Source organism: Macadamia integrifolia, chromosome 6, assembly GCF_013358625.1.
Source record: "Macadamia integrifolia cultivar HAES 741 chromosome 6, SCU_Mint_v3, whole genome shotgun sequence".
Classification (NCBI taxonomy): domain Eukaryota; kingdom Viridiplantae; phylum Streptophyta; class Magnoliopsida; order Proteales; family Proteaceae; genus Macadamia; species Macadamia integrifolia.
In genome coordinates, this window is record NC_056562.1 from 1,534,203 (window position 1) to 1,547,773 (window position 13,571).

Sequence of the window (13,571 nt, forward strand, 5' to 3'; positions counted from 1 at the left end):
CTTTTTTTTAGGGATTTAATTTTTCCGTACCACATTGTCTATGGTGAGGTGATGAGGTGCAGTGAGCATCTAACGACTGGGGTGCATGGTCGGGCCCTCCCAACTGCTGGATACTCAGTGCATCTCACCGTTCGTTGTAGACAATTTAGACTCCCTCCTTGCTTATGGCAATGTTAAGGAATTTATTCTCCCGTCTTATGTAGTTGTAATCCTCAGGATATGCCTATTTTTATAGAACTTTTTACATGACTTCCCACCTCCCACCTCCCACCTCCCACCTCCCAATATATATGTATCCTTCTATTTTTCTTCCACTAAAAATACTCAATGCCATAAGTAACTGAACGATTACCCTAAAAAAAAAAAAAAAATGTAATTGAACTTTTCCCTAATTGATCCACAAATATGTGTTTTTTGTAAGGGTGTCTATATTTAAGATATTTCGTGACCAAAAATATATTTAAGATATTTAATTTATCAATCTGATCTATTCTGATAATGGAATTAGACAAACGGGCTCCTGCATTTTACACTAGACTTATAGCTTCTCCTCAGCCCTGACGGCACCCATTGAGTTACAGACAGGTTCATTCATTCCCGTTTATCCTTAAATAGCTTACTTTTTGTCTCTCATCTTATTCTTAGAAGGTTGAAAGCCCTGAAGCTGCATTTAAGACGTAAGGCAAGACCTATTTGTAAGTTTGTAACCAAGTTGGTTACAACATTTTATCTTATGTAATTACTAGAAGGAGAAAAAGTTTTTTGGTTAGGAATGTAGCCCTTTGTCATTGGCCCGATCAATGAAAGCACGTAGGTGGGCATCAAACATTGGGGTGTATTAGTCCTTTTGCACCCTCTATTTAGGTGTAGGGATGCACTCCCAAATAGAAATTACATAACTCAAATCCTTTGCGGCTGATAGTGAGTGGTAATGATGATCTAATAGCTAAGAGGGATTGAGATCCTCTCCAACACCAACGACCCTCCAATGATCTATCTAAAGGTTGAAAAAGCTTGAACACACATCTTTGGCAGATGTTGGGATGTGTGATTAAGCTCCTGCAACCCTTGAATGATCTTTGGATGGGCGTTGGATAGTGCAATCATTGGAGAGGAGCCTGATTCGAGCTAAGAGGGTTCTGTTATACACTCGAGCTGTTGGATGCTCACTCTCGCTCAATACCTTTCCATAGAAGAAAAAAAATGCATTAAAAAAATCTTTTTAGTGTTGATTTAATTTCATTTTCCTGAGAGACAAACGGAGCCTTATCCCAAAAGATTGAATTAAAAGCGCCAAAACCCACAAGGGAGGTACAGTTTCAGCTCTCAACTTTTAAAACCTATATCTGAAGAAGTTTCCTTATCAAGACGAATATCAGCGTCAATGGTACTGCCACTGCCACTGCCACTGCCACTGCAGTTCACCATGCTTTCCTATTGGCGGCGGCGAAGTATCAGAGACTGTTATCTCTGGTTTCTGAAAAAGGCGAAAGAGAGAGTGATGATACTGCCTTGTGGTTGTGGTTCTTCTCCTCTTGTTTCCAACTTTTTAAGAGAGAGAATCAAACTAGTAGAGGTGTTTCCGGTAAGGATTTTGAGGAAGAAGGTCTGGTGTTGCAGAGTTGAGAGGAAAGAAAATGGGTTACAAGTGTTGTACAGAATGTAGTCAAAAATGCTTGTTGATTCATGGCAAGAGAGACCCTTCTCCCATTGCTGTTTCTTTCTTCAAAGTCTTGGTCGATGATCGCTTCACTAAATTTCTGGTATGACTATGAGCCTCTCTCTCTCTCCGTTGATCTCTGCTTTGTTCTTCTCAACATTTTGCAAAACTAGTGTTGTCTTTTCTGGGTTTCAGTACTTTATTGTAGAAGTTGCCCACTGAACTCGTTTGGCTTTCGGATCTCTTATGATAGAACCAGAGATTATTCACTAAGCAAAAACTGTCCATACCACTCTTTACCTCGTAATGTGATCACCCCTTGCTTGTGTCTAGGTTTTCACATAGAGACTGCTTGTGTCTAGGTTTTCACATAGAGACAATATATGGAAACCTAAAACCCTAATTTCAACATAATTACAATTTTACCGACTTCTGTAATGGGGTTGGAATCGTCGTCTCCTTGAGGTTTTTAAACCTCCAAGATTAAAAAACTACTCCCAATCAATATATGGTGCATTCCAATATGTGATTATATTCATCACTCAGACACTCAAAATAGTGGATATAGACAGAGACTTAAAAGAACAAAACGCAGATTGGGAAGAACAAAAAAGACTTGTTAAAACCCCTTGTTAAATTTTCAGACCGTCTATAGAATATATAGACAATATACCTTTTTCACATATGGTTGTATCTATACATAAACAAATGTGTTTGTATGTGTACAAGCATCCCTGTACATATACAATTGCCCCTGTACACCTATATATAGGTGTAGACCCACACTCACACCCATCCTTGGCACGAGAAATATTTAGAAACTTTGACACTAAACAGAAATAAATCCAACAATGTAATGGATTGAAAACCCAACCCAAGAAAAAATACAGACCCAATACTAATTATAAGGATCCTTAGAATACAAGACACACAACCCCAAACATAAATCTAATTGAGTTAGTCATGCCTCCAGTAAAATTGTTAAGAAGCTTAAGAATAACCATGCCTAATTATGATTTCTTTCAATTTTTCTTGTTTGACAATGTGCTTGTGATGGCTCTATGTGTAATCATGGTCTTTGAGAAAATTGCAAATTGAGGTTGCATGATAATATTATTGTTGATGGGGAAAAATCCCTCTAAATTGAGATTGTATAACAGCATTTTAAGTGTTCCTTGTTTTTTAGATGCCATTTGTTGAATGCTTGGTTTTGAAATGCTGCTCTTTTATCGAATATGTTTGGCGGATCATTATAATCATTCTTAAAACAACCTTCACAGTTCATACCTCCAAAATTTGCCTGCTCTGTATGCTCCATGCTTGGTGAAAAAGCTTATCTGGAAGATTCAAATGGACGACGTTGGAGTGTCAGATTATCGACAATCGATGGCTCCTTGGCTTTTCGACAAGGGTGGGATGAATTTGCATCGGATCATTTTCTGAAAATTGGACAATTTTTAATATTCACATACATTATTGGATCACATTTTGTGGTTCAAATATATGATGAAAGTGGCTGTGAGAAATTGAATTTCCCTCTGAAACTGCACAGTGGTGGTGGAAAAAAGGCTAATCCTAAGCTTTCCTCCGATCATTTGCCTTCAGATAGCGAAACCTATGTTCCTAAGGAGGCCCCTTCTTTCTTGATTGATAGAGGTTCTAGGAATGAGCAGGGTTCAAACTCAACATCTCCTTCTGCATCTAATATTGAAATAATTAACAGTGCTTTCAAAGATGCTCAGAAGACAGAGATGGCTGGTAAAAAGGCTTCTCTTTGTCATATTACTCAAGAGAGGCCTAAATCTCAGCCGGCGGTAGACCATGAAGAAGTTCCATTCTACATAATTGATAGAGATAACATGACTGAACAAGGAGAAACCAGGACCTCCCATTTTGACCTGTCAAGCTTTGAAATGTTCAGAGACAAATCTGGGGCTGGTCAAATGGAGGAAGCATCAGTGGCCATTGGGAAAAAACATTCTCCCTATCATGAAAAGGAGAAGAGGAACCCTGATATGCCCAATATTGTCTGTGAACTTGGTGCAAGACACAACACCATTAATTTGGGTTAGTATATATGCCTGGAGTCTGTTCGTCACCTTATCTACTTCTATCAGCATTGTTTTGATTGCTGCTGTTGTCATTTTATTTATCATTGCTTTGACTGATTCCTACATGGTGAGTTGTTGGGCTTGTAGGAAGCAGGTCAGCAGTAAAACCAAAAATGGAAGAAATTCCCCTTGTTGGAAGCAGTGGAAGTGTTCCGCAGATTGTGACTAAAATGTCTGCGTGCTTTGATGTTCCAGTTGTCTTGGAAATGGAAAAAGGTCAATCTCTTTATTGGATGCTTCTTAATAAAGATGCTGTTATCTTGATGCATTCATATTTTGGTTTTTATTTCTTATCGAAATCACTGGGTATATCTAAACAAGGTCCCTCCATCTCATTTAGGAAAAATTGTTATTGATGAGCAGGGAAAGGGCTGAAGATAAATAAGAAAGAACATAGAGAAGCTAACGCTGTCAATGGGTCCGATTCGAGCCGGTTTGCACTGATTTAATCCGAAACTGATTAGAGAGCTTGCAGATCCGATTCGTTCCAATAATCTGACGGCCAATGCAAATGACCCAAACTCGAATCCAATAAGGAGTCAGTTATCCAATCCGATTATGTAAAACATTTATAATTAATATCTATTTTTTCTTAAAAAAACTACATATTATATAAAAGTTTGACAAAAATAAAATCTGAATGATAGTAAGCTGTGCACAAGCTAGTTTTGCCCCCCCCCCCAAAAAAAAAGAATCCCTATATAATCTCATATAATCATTATATACAATCTTATCTTAAATATATAAGATCTTAATTGGATTGGGTCATTATGGGAATAAATCAATGTATATCCGGATGGATCTATTATATATTGGATCACTACTTAACGGATCGAATCGAACCCTTAATGCCAAGCCCTTATTGGATCTGGATCAAAATCAGATCCATTGACAGTCCTAAAAGAAGTCAATTTTTGTTGTTGTTGTTGTTGTTGTCATTATTACTATTGACTTTTTGTAAATTCTCTTTCAAATGGAGCTGCTGCCTGTTTGCAAAATTTTTTTGGCTTGTTATTTTTATTTGATTTATCTAATCCGTGCCGCTCTGGCTTCAATTTTAACTTCATGCTACATTAGTGTGCTTGACAGGGAAGAAGGTCAGGGTGATTAAAGAAGAATTTGAGGAGAAGGTTAATCTTAGTACAAAAGACAAGGAAAAAGCTTACAAACCTGTGAAAATAGAACCAAAGGATTCAGATGATCTCTCAGCACCCAATCTGATCAAGTTTTGCTATTCAGTGACGGCAGTTACACAGTCTTGGCTTGTATGTATTTCATTTCAACTTTCAAGTTTGCCTTGTTTATTAATTTTATATGTATTTTGTTTCAAAAGGAAAATCTGTTAGGAACCAAACTGCTTACAACAGACTCTTGTAACCTCATTTCTTTGCCCTTGGCTGCATCACACACAACCTCTTTTAGTGAGGTCTTTTTTTTTTTGTCATTTTCTTTCCCTTTTCTTCTGCTCTCTTTGTTTCAGATTGCTTCTCCTCTCTACCATATCACATCTTGCACAGGCATGGCCTCGAATAACTGGGCAGCAGAGGTGGTTAGGCGACAAAATAGAGTAGGAGAGTGGATAGGGACAGGGTTGGGGCTTTGGAAAACAGTTGGGCCTTGGAGATGGGTGGAGCCCCTGTTTTGGGGGCCGCCACTGCAATCTCCTGGGAAATGGGGAGAGTGGGAGAATACAGAGACTAAAGGTGGGGAAGTAATGATTGGGAAGGGGGGAAAGACGAGAGGGACATGGGTTTAGAAAGGAGATGTAAAGCCCTTATTACATGCTTCTTGTGCCTTAAGAGCTAGTTGAAATCGGATGACACAATCTTAATGATGGTGAAGGTGCCAACTGGTGCAGCTAGTAAGGACCTAAGCCCTTTGTCCCCAGGTTCTACCTCCATTTGAGTTGTTGGGTTTGTGGGTCTTAAGGGTTGGGCTTTTCCTTGTAATCCCATGTCAGTTGTAGTACACCTCCACCCCAAAAAAAAATAAAAATCTGGGACCTATTGATTGGTGGGGCCTAACCCTTTGCATATATGCTTGTTAACAAATAATGTAGATAGTGTACTAAGTAGTTTTTCTGTCTTCTCAAGGTTTTTGCTATCTAATTTTTGCTACATTCAACATGCATGCAGGAGTTGCCAACAGTTTCAAGAAAGGGGAAGCCAAAAATGGAAAGGAAAATAGTACTTCTACGTGATTCAGCCGGAAGAGTGTGGCCAGTCCTCTATCAAGAAAGATGTGAGTTCAGAGGCTTAACCAGTGGGTGGAAAGCTTTCGCCAAGGCAAACAACATTCAACCAGGAGATGTATGCTTGTTTGGAGTTGAAAATCAATCAGAAGGTCTGCTCCGGGTTAATATTGTTAGGAAGTAAGATAAACTCCAAATCCCACCTCTTTTTTTTTCCTTCCCCAAACCCTACATGTCCTGTTATGCCAAATAAATTTGTTTGCTAGTTTAGGTTGCAAAAACTTCTGCACTTCTACGCATTTCCTATATTAACCATTGGTGTAGAATCCTGTTAGATGGAAAAAATACATCAAGTGTTTATGATGCATTGACAGTACATGGCTATGATTCATGATTTTTATTATATTTGTAAATTCTACCATAGGTAAATACTCTAATGCTTGCCATCATTCTCTTTATTGTTTTGCTCAGAAGTTGACATATTGCTTATGAAGTCCTACATGTACAAAGTATGTGAATCTCTTCTTCCCAAGTTTCTATAGGGGCCTTAGAGGCTATTTGGTTGTTATCATAAACTAAGAAAACCAAAATGCAACCTATGTCCACCTTGAGAACCCAAACAAGCAATCTCAAACACTTGCTGGTGGGTTTGTATCAGATGGTCCTCCCTGCTGGGATTGTGGGAGATTGTTGTGTATTTGGATGCTGCAATGGTGATGAAGTGGCTGGTGCTGAAGATTTGTGACTCATCTTGGACTATCTTTGTTATTTCATTTTGGATAATGTTGCTTTTTGTACATCCAGTGATGTAGAAATCAAGTGGCTGGTGAGTGTTACCAGTTTAAATGAATGGTTTTAGTATAGGATGGAAAGAGAACTGTCATGTATGGTTAGTAGAACTGTTAGAAGAAAAAACTTCCATACGGAAGTTATATATATATATTCAAGTCCAAAATTCAAGTGGTTTGTGTGAAGGGGAGGTGCTCCTTTTATAACATAAGGAGACTCATTTGAATTACATGTGGGTTTGGTTTTCATTTGGGTTTCATTTGGAACTGTACCAAATTAGGTACTATTTGACATTTTCTTTGACACTATTTGGAACTGTGCACTTGAATTTGTATTTGAAGTGAACAGTTGCTGCCGACACTCAAAGGACTGTTGGCGCCGAAAGTTGGAGTTGCTGTCAACAAATGATTTGGAATCTTTGATATGGCTATTGCTGACAGTTGATTTGGAATCTTCAATGATCTTACCACGGCATTCCACGTGTCAAAGACACTGTTCTCCGTATTGGGTTGTCCAGCAGGGAAGGTTCGCATCAGGTCTGGTTAAAACTTTGGTTAAAAAAGTGTCTTTGTACCATTTGAAATCATGTAATCTTTTACATCTAAGGTTTGATAATTGTTCAGCTGTTCTATCTTTGAGACGAGAAGGGTTTCCTAAAAAGTAATTTGCAATGCTGAAAATAAGGGTATTAACAGCATCCTCAATAGGAATACCTTCACCATCAAGAAGGGGAACACCTTCAGGTGTGATTTGAACAGCCATTAAAATTTCTGTTTTTTGGACATCGGTCAGGACATATATATATAACTTCCGTATGGAAGTTTTTTCTTCTAACAGAGGAAAGTATATACCAAGTGGCTAACTGGAACTAATTACCACATTTGGACTCTGGTATTTGGTTACTAATTACCCCATTTTCATTCCAAGTGGCACAACTATCTGTTCAGAACAGGAAAAGTTCCATGGTTTGCGGAGCTCGGGGCTGTATTGGCCACATGGCTAAATTATAGTCATCCATGTGTCTCAATCCCCTACTTATGTGTTAGGTTTGAATCTAATTTGACATTGTCAAGTATCAATGGAGAATGTGAGAAAGGGTAATGTGAAAGGGTAATGTTAGATAGATGCTGTTTCAGAGTGTCTCCTCCCTGACAAGATTCCAAGCCACTGAATTAGTGGGATCAACAGTTGAACCCACATCTATACATGAGTAGGTGGTCTTATTGATTCAGTGGTGAAGGAATTTTCCCTTGACACACGATATTCCTACCCATTAGGTTGTGGGGTCCACAGTGGAACCGACTTCTCTAGATGGTCCCATTGATTCCCCTCCCAACCAAACCAAGACTATTTGAACGAATCTGTTTGTTTTTTTTTTGTTTTTTAATCCGAATATCATGTGGGATTCGGGAAGCTCCTAAAACGTTATTCAAGAAGAGAAATATAATATTAAAAAACAAAAGGGGATATAACCCTTCTTACCCCCAACTCATGAGATATAAAATCACTCAACAAACCTAAATGAAAAACATCCATAAGAGGAAAGATGACAGTCTAAAAATTGATATTATTGCTTTGCCAATGATGCAATGAATATCAATTGAAAGACTTTTTTTTGCTAACAACGGGTATACTAGTCCTGTAGGTCTATATTGACTCCACAACAGTATGAATCGGGGTCATACCGGGGTTGAATGAGAACCATTCAACTTTTACTCTATCACTCTTTAAACTTGTAAGAAAAATCTATAACAAAAAAAGATTACATTCAAAAACTGATAAATCAATTTTATCCTTTGCGAATTTGTCTTTTGCCCTCTCATTGGTGCGGTTTTCTTGGGTAAGAATTGGTGTGGTTTTTCACCTAGGTGCTGTGGACTATTTTTTTGTCAAATTATTATGCCTGTCTAGGGGTGTCAATATCTAAACCGGACCGGACCGAACCGATTAAGCCCGATCCAAACCGAACCGGTGGCTTATCGGGCCGGTTTCGGTTTGTATTTAAAATTGAATCCGGTCTCGGTTCGGTTCGGGTTAGACCATTGGGCCACCGGAAACACCGGAAATGTGCACCGAAACCGGAACCGATCCAAACCGGCCCGATATAAAACCGGACTTAAAAGTTAAAACTCATTAATCTAACTGGGCCAACTCTCAAGTGGGAGAAGCCCAAGGCCCCAAGTGTCCAACTGGACCAACAGTAGCCCAAGTGCCCAAGCCCAACATTTATCAACTATTCAAGTTCAACCTGTCAAAACCCAAGTGCCCAAGCCCAACTGCCCAAGCGCCCAAGCCCAACTGCCCAAGCTAATGGTCCATACCGGTTTAAAAAATCGATCCAAACCGAAATGAACCTGATAAATCCAAACCGGTACAACTCGAACCCAAACCGCACCGAAGCCGACACCGGACCGAAACCGATAATTCCTTAATGGGGCGGTTTCGGTTAGTTCCAAAGTCACACCGAAACCGGTGGAACCGGACCGAAACCGCACCAACCCGGACCGTTGACACCCCTATGCCTGTCTATCCTAAAATGGTCTTAAAAAAATATATATAATAAAATAAAATAAAATGCATCCTAAAATGGGATTGAAGTATTGAAATGTGCAACCTTATCGCATGAATAGATGATGCGGATGACATGGTCTTAGATATCGGTATTGGTATACATATCGGTTGGATTCGACTTTTTTTCAAGAGCCATGGTTGAGCCATGGTTTTAAGTATTGTATTGGATTGGTATTAATTGAGATCGATCCCTAACCGATCTGAATCATTATCCATATTGATTCAGGATAAAATAATAAAAAGTTAGTACTTAAAAAAAAAAAACAGGGCAAAATCGATTCGAATCGGTATCGGAATCTGCCAAGAGCACATCGCCCATAGAGTGCTCAGCTTGGTGGTTTGACACGTGGATGAGGCTGGTGCGTCAAACGAAGGTATAAAAAATTAACACTTTTACCCACGTGCGGCATGCAAAATACCGATGCTTTAATATTATGGGCCATTTTACCCTCTGTTCCGATACTAGTACTATGATATCGGTATTGGCCACGGCCGATACCTTGAACTGTGGCGGTCTTCCAAAAATCTCCGTCGGTGTTCAAGGGTGGAAACAAAAAACAAAAGATAAAAAATCCTTCCACGGAGTATTGGGATCTTTTCCAACGCCAATAATGGTTTAACTATACATTCAAAGGCGGGAAAAGCTTAGACACACATCCCATATCTCGAACATCCCATATCTCGAGTTGTTGATCGATGTTGGGATGTGTGACCAAACCCCACCAACCCCTGGATGATCGATAAAGAGGAATCTGATCCTTCCATGGAAGGGGCTCAACTGAAGTATAGAGATCTATTTAGTAGCCGGCAATGGTTAGTCTCAAAAGGATGAAGATCTGAAAACCCTTTACCCTTCATCCCCAACTTCGCTTCTCTCACAATTTGGGTGCAATTCCTCTGTGTTAAGGATAACGGCTAACCCATTCAAATTCAAAATTATTTTGAATTACGCAATCCTAATCCTATTCTAATTGTTACTACCTTCTGTAAATTAAATTCTATATATAAATATAACCTCTAAGCAGAGAAAGGAGAGCAAGAACTCCCACTTCCTTCATCGTATTCGATCTGCCGTCAGCGAGATGATGCAATCGCTCCCTCTCTCTCTCTCTCCCCGCTGATTTTATTTTAGTTTGCAGCTTCTCTGTTGTTCCAGGGACAGCGAGAGCGAGGTCAAGGTCGAGGTTCAATTTTCTCCGGCGAGAGGTCGAGGTTCCTCTGTGCACGAAGATATGGAGGTTGAACTCGACCATTATGAGATTCTGGGGTTACGATCGGGGGAAGACGGTGCAAAACTCACTGAAAAAGACATCTCAAAAGCTTACAAAATTAAAGCCCTCAAATTGCATCCAGACAAACGTCCAAACGATCCTAATGCTCACTCCGAGTTTCAAAAGCTCAAGACGTCCTATGAGATTCTTAAAGATGAAAAAACTCGGAAGTTGTTTGATGAACTTTTGCAGATAAAACGTGACCAACGTCTCCGCCAGTCACAATATGATGCGAAACGTCGCAAGCTTATGTCTGATCTTGAGGAGCGAGAACGAGCTGCTTTTGCTCCAGACCGTCCTGCGAAAGCCCGGGAAGAAGAAGAGAGAATAACGAAGAAACTTAAAGAAGAAATTGCCCGAGTTCGTGCTATGCATGTTAAGAACACAGCTCCAGCAACAGCCTCGAAGGCTGGAACAGCTGGAGTGGGCGGGGAGAATATTAGGAGCACAGAAAGTTTGAACAAAGTGAAGGTCCTGAAGGTTTCTTGGGAGACTGGAAGTGATGGTTATAGTGCTCAAAGGTTGAAGGAATTGTTTGGAAAATTTGGAGACGTTAAAGATGTAATTCGATCAAAGGGAACAAAGAGAAGAGGGTCTGCACTGGTTGTTATGGTGTCTAACGATGCTGCACTTGCTGCTCTGGAAACTGTGTGTGGAGATCTTTCAAATCCTCTTTTGGTTCTTCCTCTTCAGCCAGTTGAGACTACTGAATTTTCCACTGCCTCGCATGCTAAGATTCATATGGAGCCCCATGGTCCAAAGTTGAACAATCTTGTTGGTGCTGGTTATCAGGCATATGAGAATTCCATATTAGAGAAGCTTCAAAAAAAGGCTGCACAAAAGCGAAAGTGATCTGCAAAAGCTTTTAAAAGAGGATTCTGAATGGTGGTCATGGCTTGTTCATATTTGAAAGAAGGTATAATTGTATTACTTGTGGGGGCCCTTTTTTATTTGAGGTCTAAATCCTCAGGTGTAATGCTTAATTCTTCAATTTTTGTAAATTGTTATGTACCATGATAGAGCACCACCCCCTCTTATTTGTATAAATGTTGTCAAAGTGCACGACTCATTTTGTTTCTAAACTGGTCGGGGAAAAAAAAAAATCCAGTCCAATCGCTGCTCATCATGTGGGTGTAATTTGATCAATAAAACATAAAAAAAGATCAAATTTCCACTGCTAAGCAGATCACTGGATTTCGTGATCACTTCTTTTTTTCTGATATCTTGAAACTTGAAAGTTGCTTCAAGTTTTCTAGCTTCACTTCTGCTGTTACGGCTATGGAATTTTGGTTGATAGTTTGATCAAATCAGCTTGCTTGGTAGAACTCAGTGATGGTTCTTCATTTTGTATACTATCAAACTGTTTTGTGTGAGTTAAGTGCACAGAAAGTTCCCTACTTGAGTTCCAGACTTCACTCACAGCCGGAGAGGTCCTCAGAATCCTATTGAGATTAAGGAACTCAAACCCAACTTGGTATCTGTTGTTTAGGCCAAGAAAAAGTTTTTCTATTACCTTTTGTAGCATAATTGTTGATGAGATCCTATGGTTGTATGAGATCAAAGGTCTGTGTATCTTTCAACCATAAATTCAACTTTTTACATTTTCTGGGTAGTTACAATTCTGTATGATTTGCTATGAAATATATATCAATGCTTCCAATGTCGAACAACTATACAGTTATCTTGCAGATGGCAGAATGCAACCACTTGAAAAGTTAGAGCTTTCAATTTCTAGAGAGTCTGATGGGGAACTTATGTGTGGAGATTGCCTTGACTGAGAGCTTGAGCATCTTGTGTAATTTCTCTGCCTTCCCTTTTCAATTTTAATGGCATCTTGAATAGCCAAAACTATTTCCTGCATCTTTGGCCTGCAACTTCCATGTGGCTCAACACTAAGGATTGCAACTTCAGCTATCCTCCAAAGTGACTCTATTTTAATATCACCTGCTAATGAAGGATCTAGGATGCTCATCACATCCCCTTTACGAATCAATGACCTTGCCTGCAAAACAATAAACTCCAACAGAATGTAATTTCAACTCAAAAAATGGTTTAAAAAATGTGGGATATGTGACCAAATGATACTAAAGCTTGAATATGAACTATTCATATTTAGGAATCACACACAAGAAGAAAGAGCATTTTTGTAGCCTATTCAAGCAAATGTGAATTTGTTTCAACCTACACTTCGGAAGACATATAATCTCCATAACATACATGATGACATCCATGTTGGATCTCTCTCTCTCTCTCTTATCATGTGTAATAAGTTGTAGTACTGAAAGACATGCTACTGGAAAGCCATAATCTAGCTGTCCCACCAAGAATTTCTTGTAGCATGGTCCGCTGTACCGTGGGAATATCTTGAAATGATCCATAGATGTTCAACTGATCCCCCTGTAACTCATATACTTGAATCTCCTCTTGTAGCATTGTCTAGTACCTTTTAGTTGGCAGTTGAACTAGAAGGGTATACAGAGTGCAGCTTTGTTAGAGCCACACAGGGATGGAGCCTTTGTTATCTATGGCCATGAGATACCCATAGATGTAGTCTTATTTCCATTCTTTATGAAAGAATGAGTTTATTGGGATTGACACATTTGTTTCTCCTACTAAATATATTTTGTTCTAGTCAATAGCTTAGAGAAGCAGTGCCTCTAAAAGTTCCTCGTACTAACAATCTTTTTGTTTTAGTCAAAGATTGGAAAGAGGCGTACCCAGTGAACAATGTGCCATTCAGCACCGTACTCTTCTGCTGAGAAAGGTTTTTTTCCTGATATCAGCTCCAAAAGAACAACCCCAAAACTGTAGACATCACTCTTTTCAGTTAACTGTTGATTAGCATAGTACCTGCCAGAGGAATTACATGGTAAGCGAAGTTCATAATGACAAATTTCTAATATCAGCACATGTAATTTATGCTTACTCAGGATCAAGGTAGCCGACTGTGCCACATGCAACACTTGACACATGGGTGA

The 13,571-nt window shown here is 39.3% G+C and overlaps 3 protein-coding genes across 5 annotated transcripts; 2 read left to right on the forward strand and 1 right to left on the reverse strand.

The window, feature by feature from the left end:
- The first annotated feature begins 1,336 nt into the window (after positions 1–1,336).
- On the forward strand, positions 1,337–7,530 carry LOC122081552 (B3 domain-containing protein Os02g0598200-like). Of its 3 annotated transcripts, none has more exons than XM_042648725.1 (6): positions 1,337–1,763; positions 2,941–3,727; positions 3,859–3,987; positions 4,849–5,036; positions 5,907–6,142; positions 7,093–7,530. In XM_042648725.1, the coding sequence occupies exons 1-6, from the start codon at positions 1,638–1,640 to the stop codon at positions 7,157–7,159; spliced, it is 1,533 nt and encodes a 510-aa protein (XP_042504659.1). In that variant the 5' UTR covers positions 1,337–1,637; the 3' UTR covers positions 7,160–7,530. The 3 variants fall into 3 exon arrangements, with proteins under 3 accessions (XP_042504659.1, XP_042504660.1, XP_042504661.1); XM_042648726.1 differs by having other exon boundaries at positions 4,861–5,036; XM_042648727.1 differs by lacking the exon at positions 7,093–7,530 and adding an exon at positions 6,434–6,812.
- Positions 7,531–10,020: 2,490 nt separating this feature from the next.
- On the forward strand, positions 10,021–11,675 carry LOC122081177 (dnaJ homolog subfamily C member 17-like). Its single transcript, XM_042648183.1, has one exon. It carries the CDS (start codon positions 10,555–10,557, stop codon positions 11,443–11,445), a length of 891 nt encoding a protein of 296 aa, XP_042504117.1. The 5' UTR covers positions 10,021–10,554; the 3' UTR covers positions 11,446–11,675.
- A 465-nt stretch (positions 11,676–12,140) lies between these two features.
- On the reverse strand, positions 12,141–13,565 carry LOC122081178 (probable LRR receptor-like serine/threonine-protein kinase At1g67720). Its single transcript, XM_042648184.1, has 3 exons — positions 13,520–13,565; positions 13,311–13,443; positions 12,141–12,595 (listed from the first exon to the last, which is right to left on the reverse strand). The coding sequence occupies exon 3, from the start codon at positions 12,563–12,565 to the stop codon at positions 12,272–12,274; it is 294 nt and encodes a 97-aa protein (XP_042504118.1). The 5' UTR covers positions 12,566–12,595; positions 13,311–13,443; positions 13,520–13,565; the 3' UTR covers positions 12,141–12,271.
- Between the last annotated feature and the right edge of the window lie 6 nt (positions 13,566–13,571).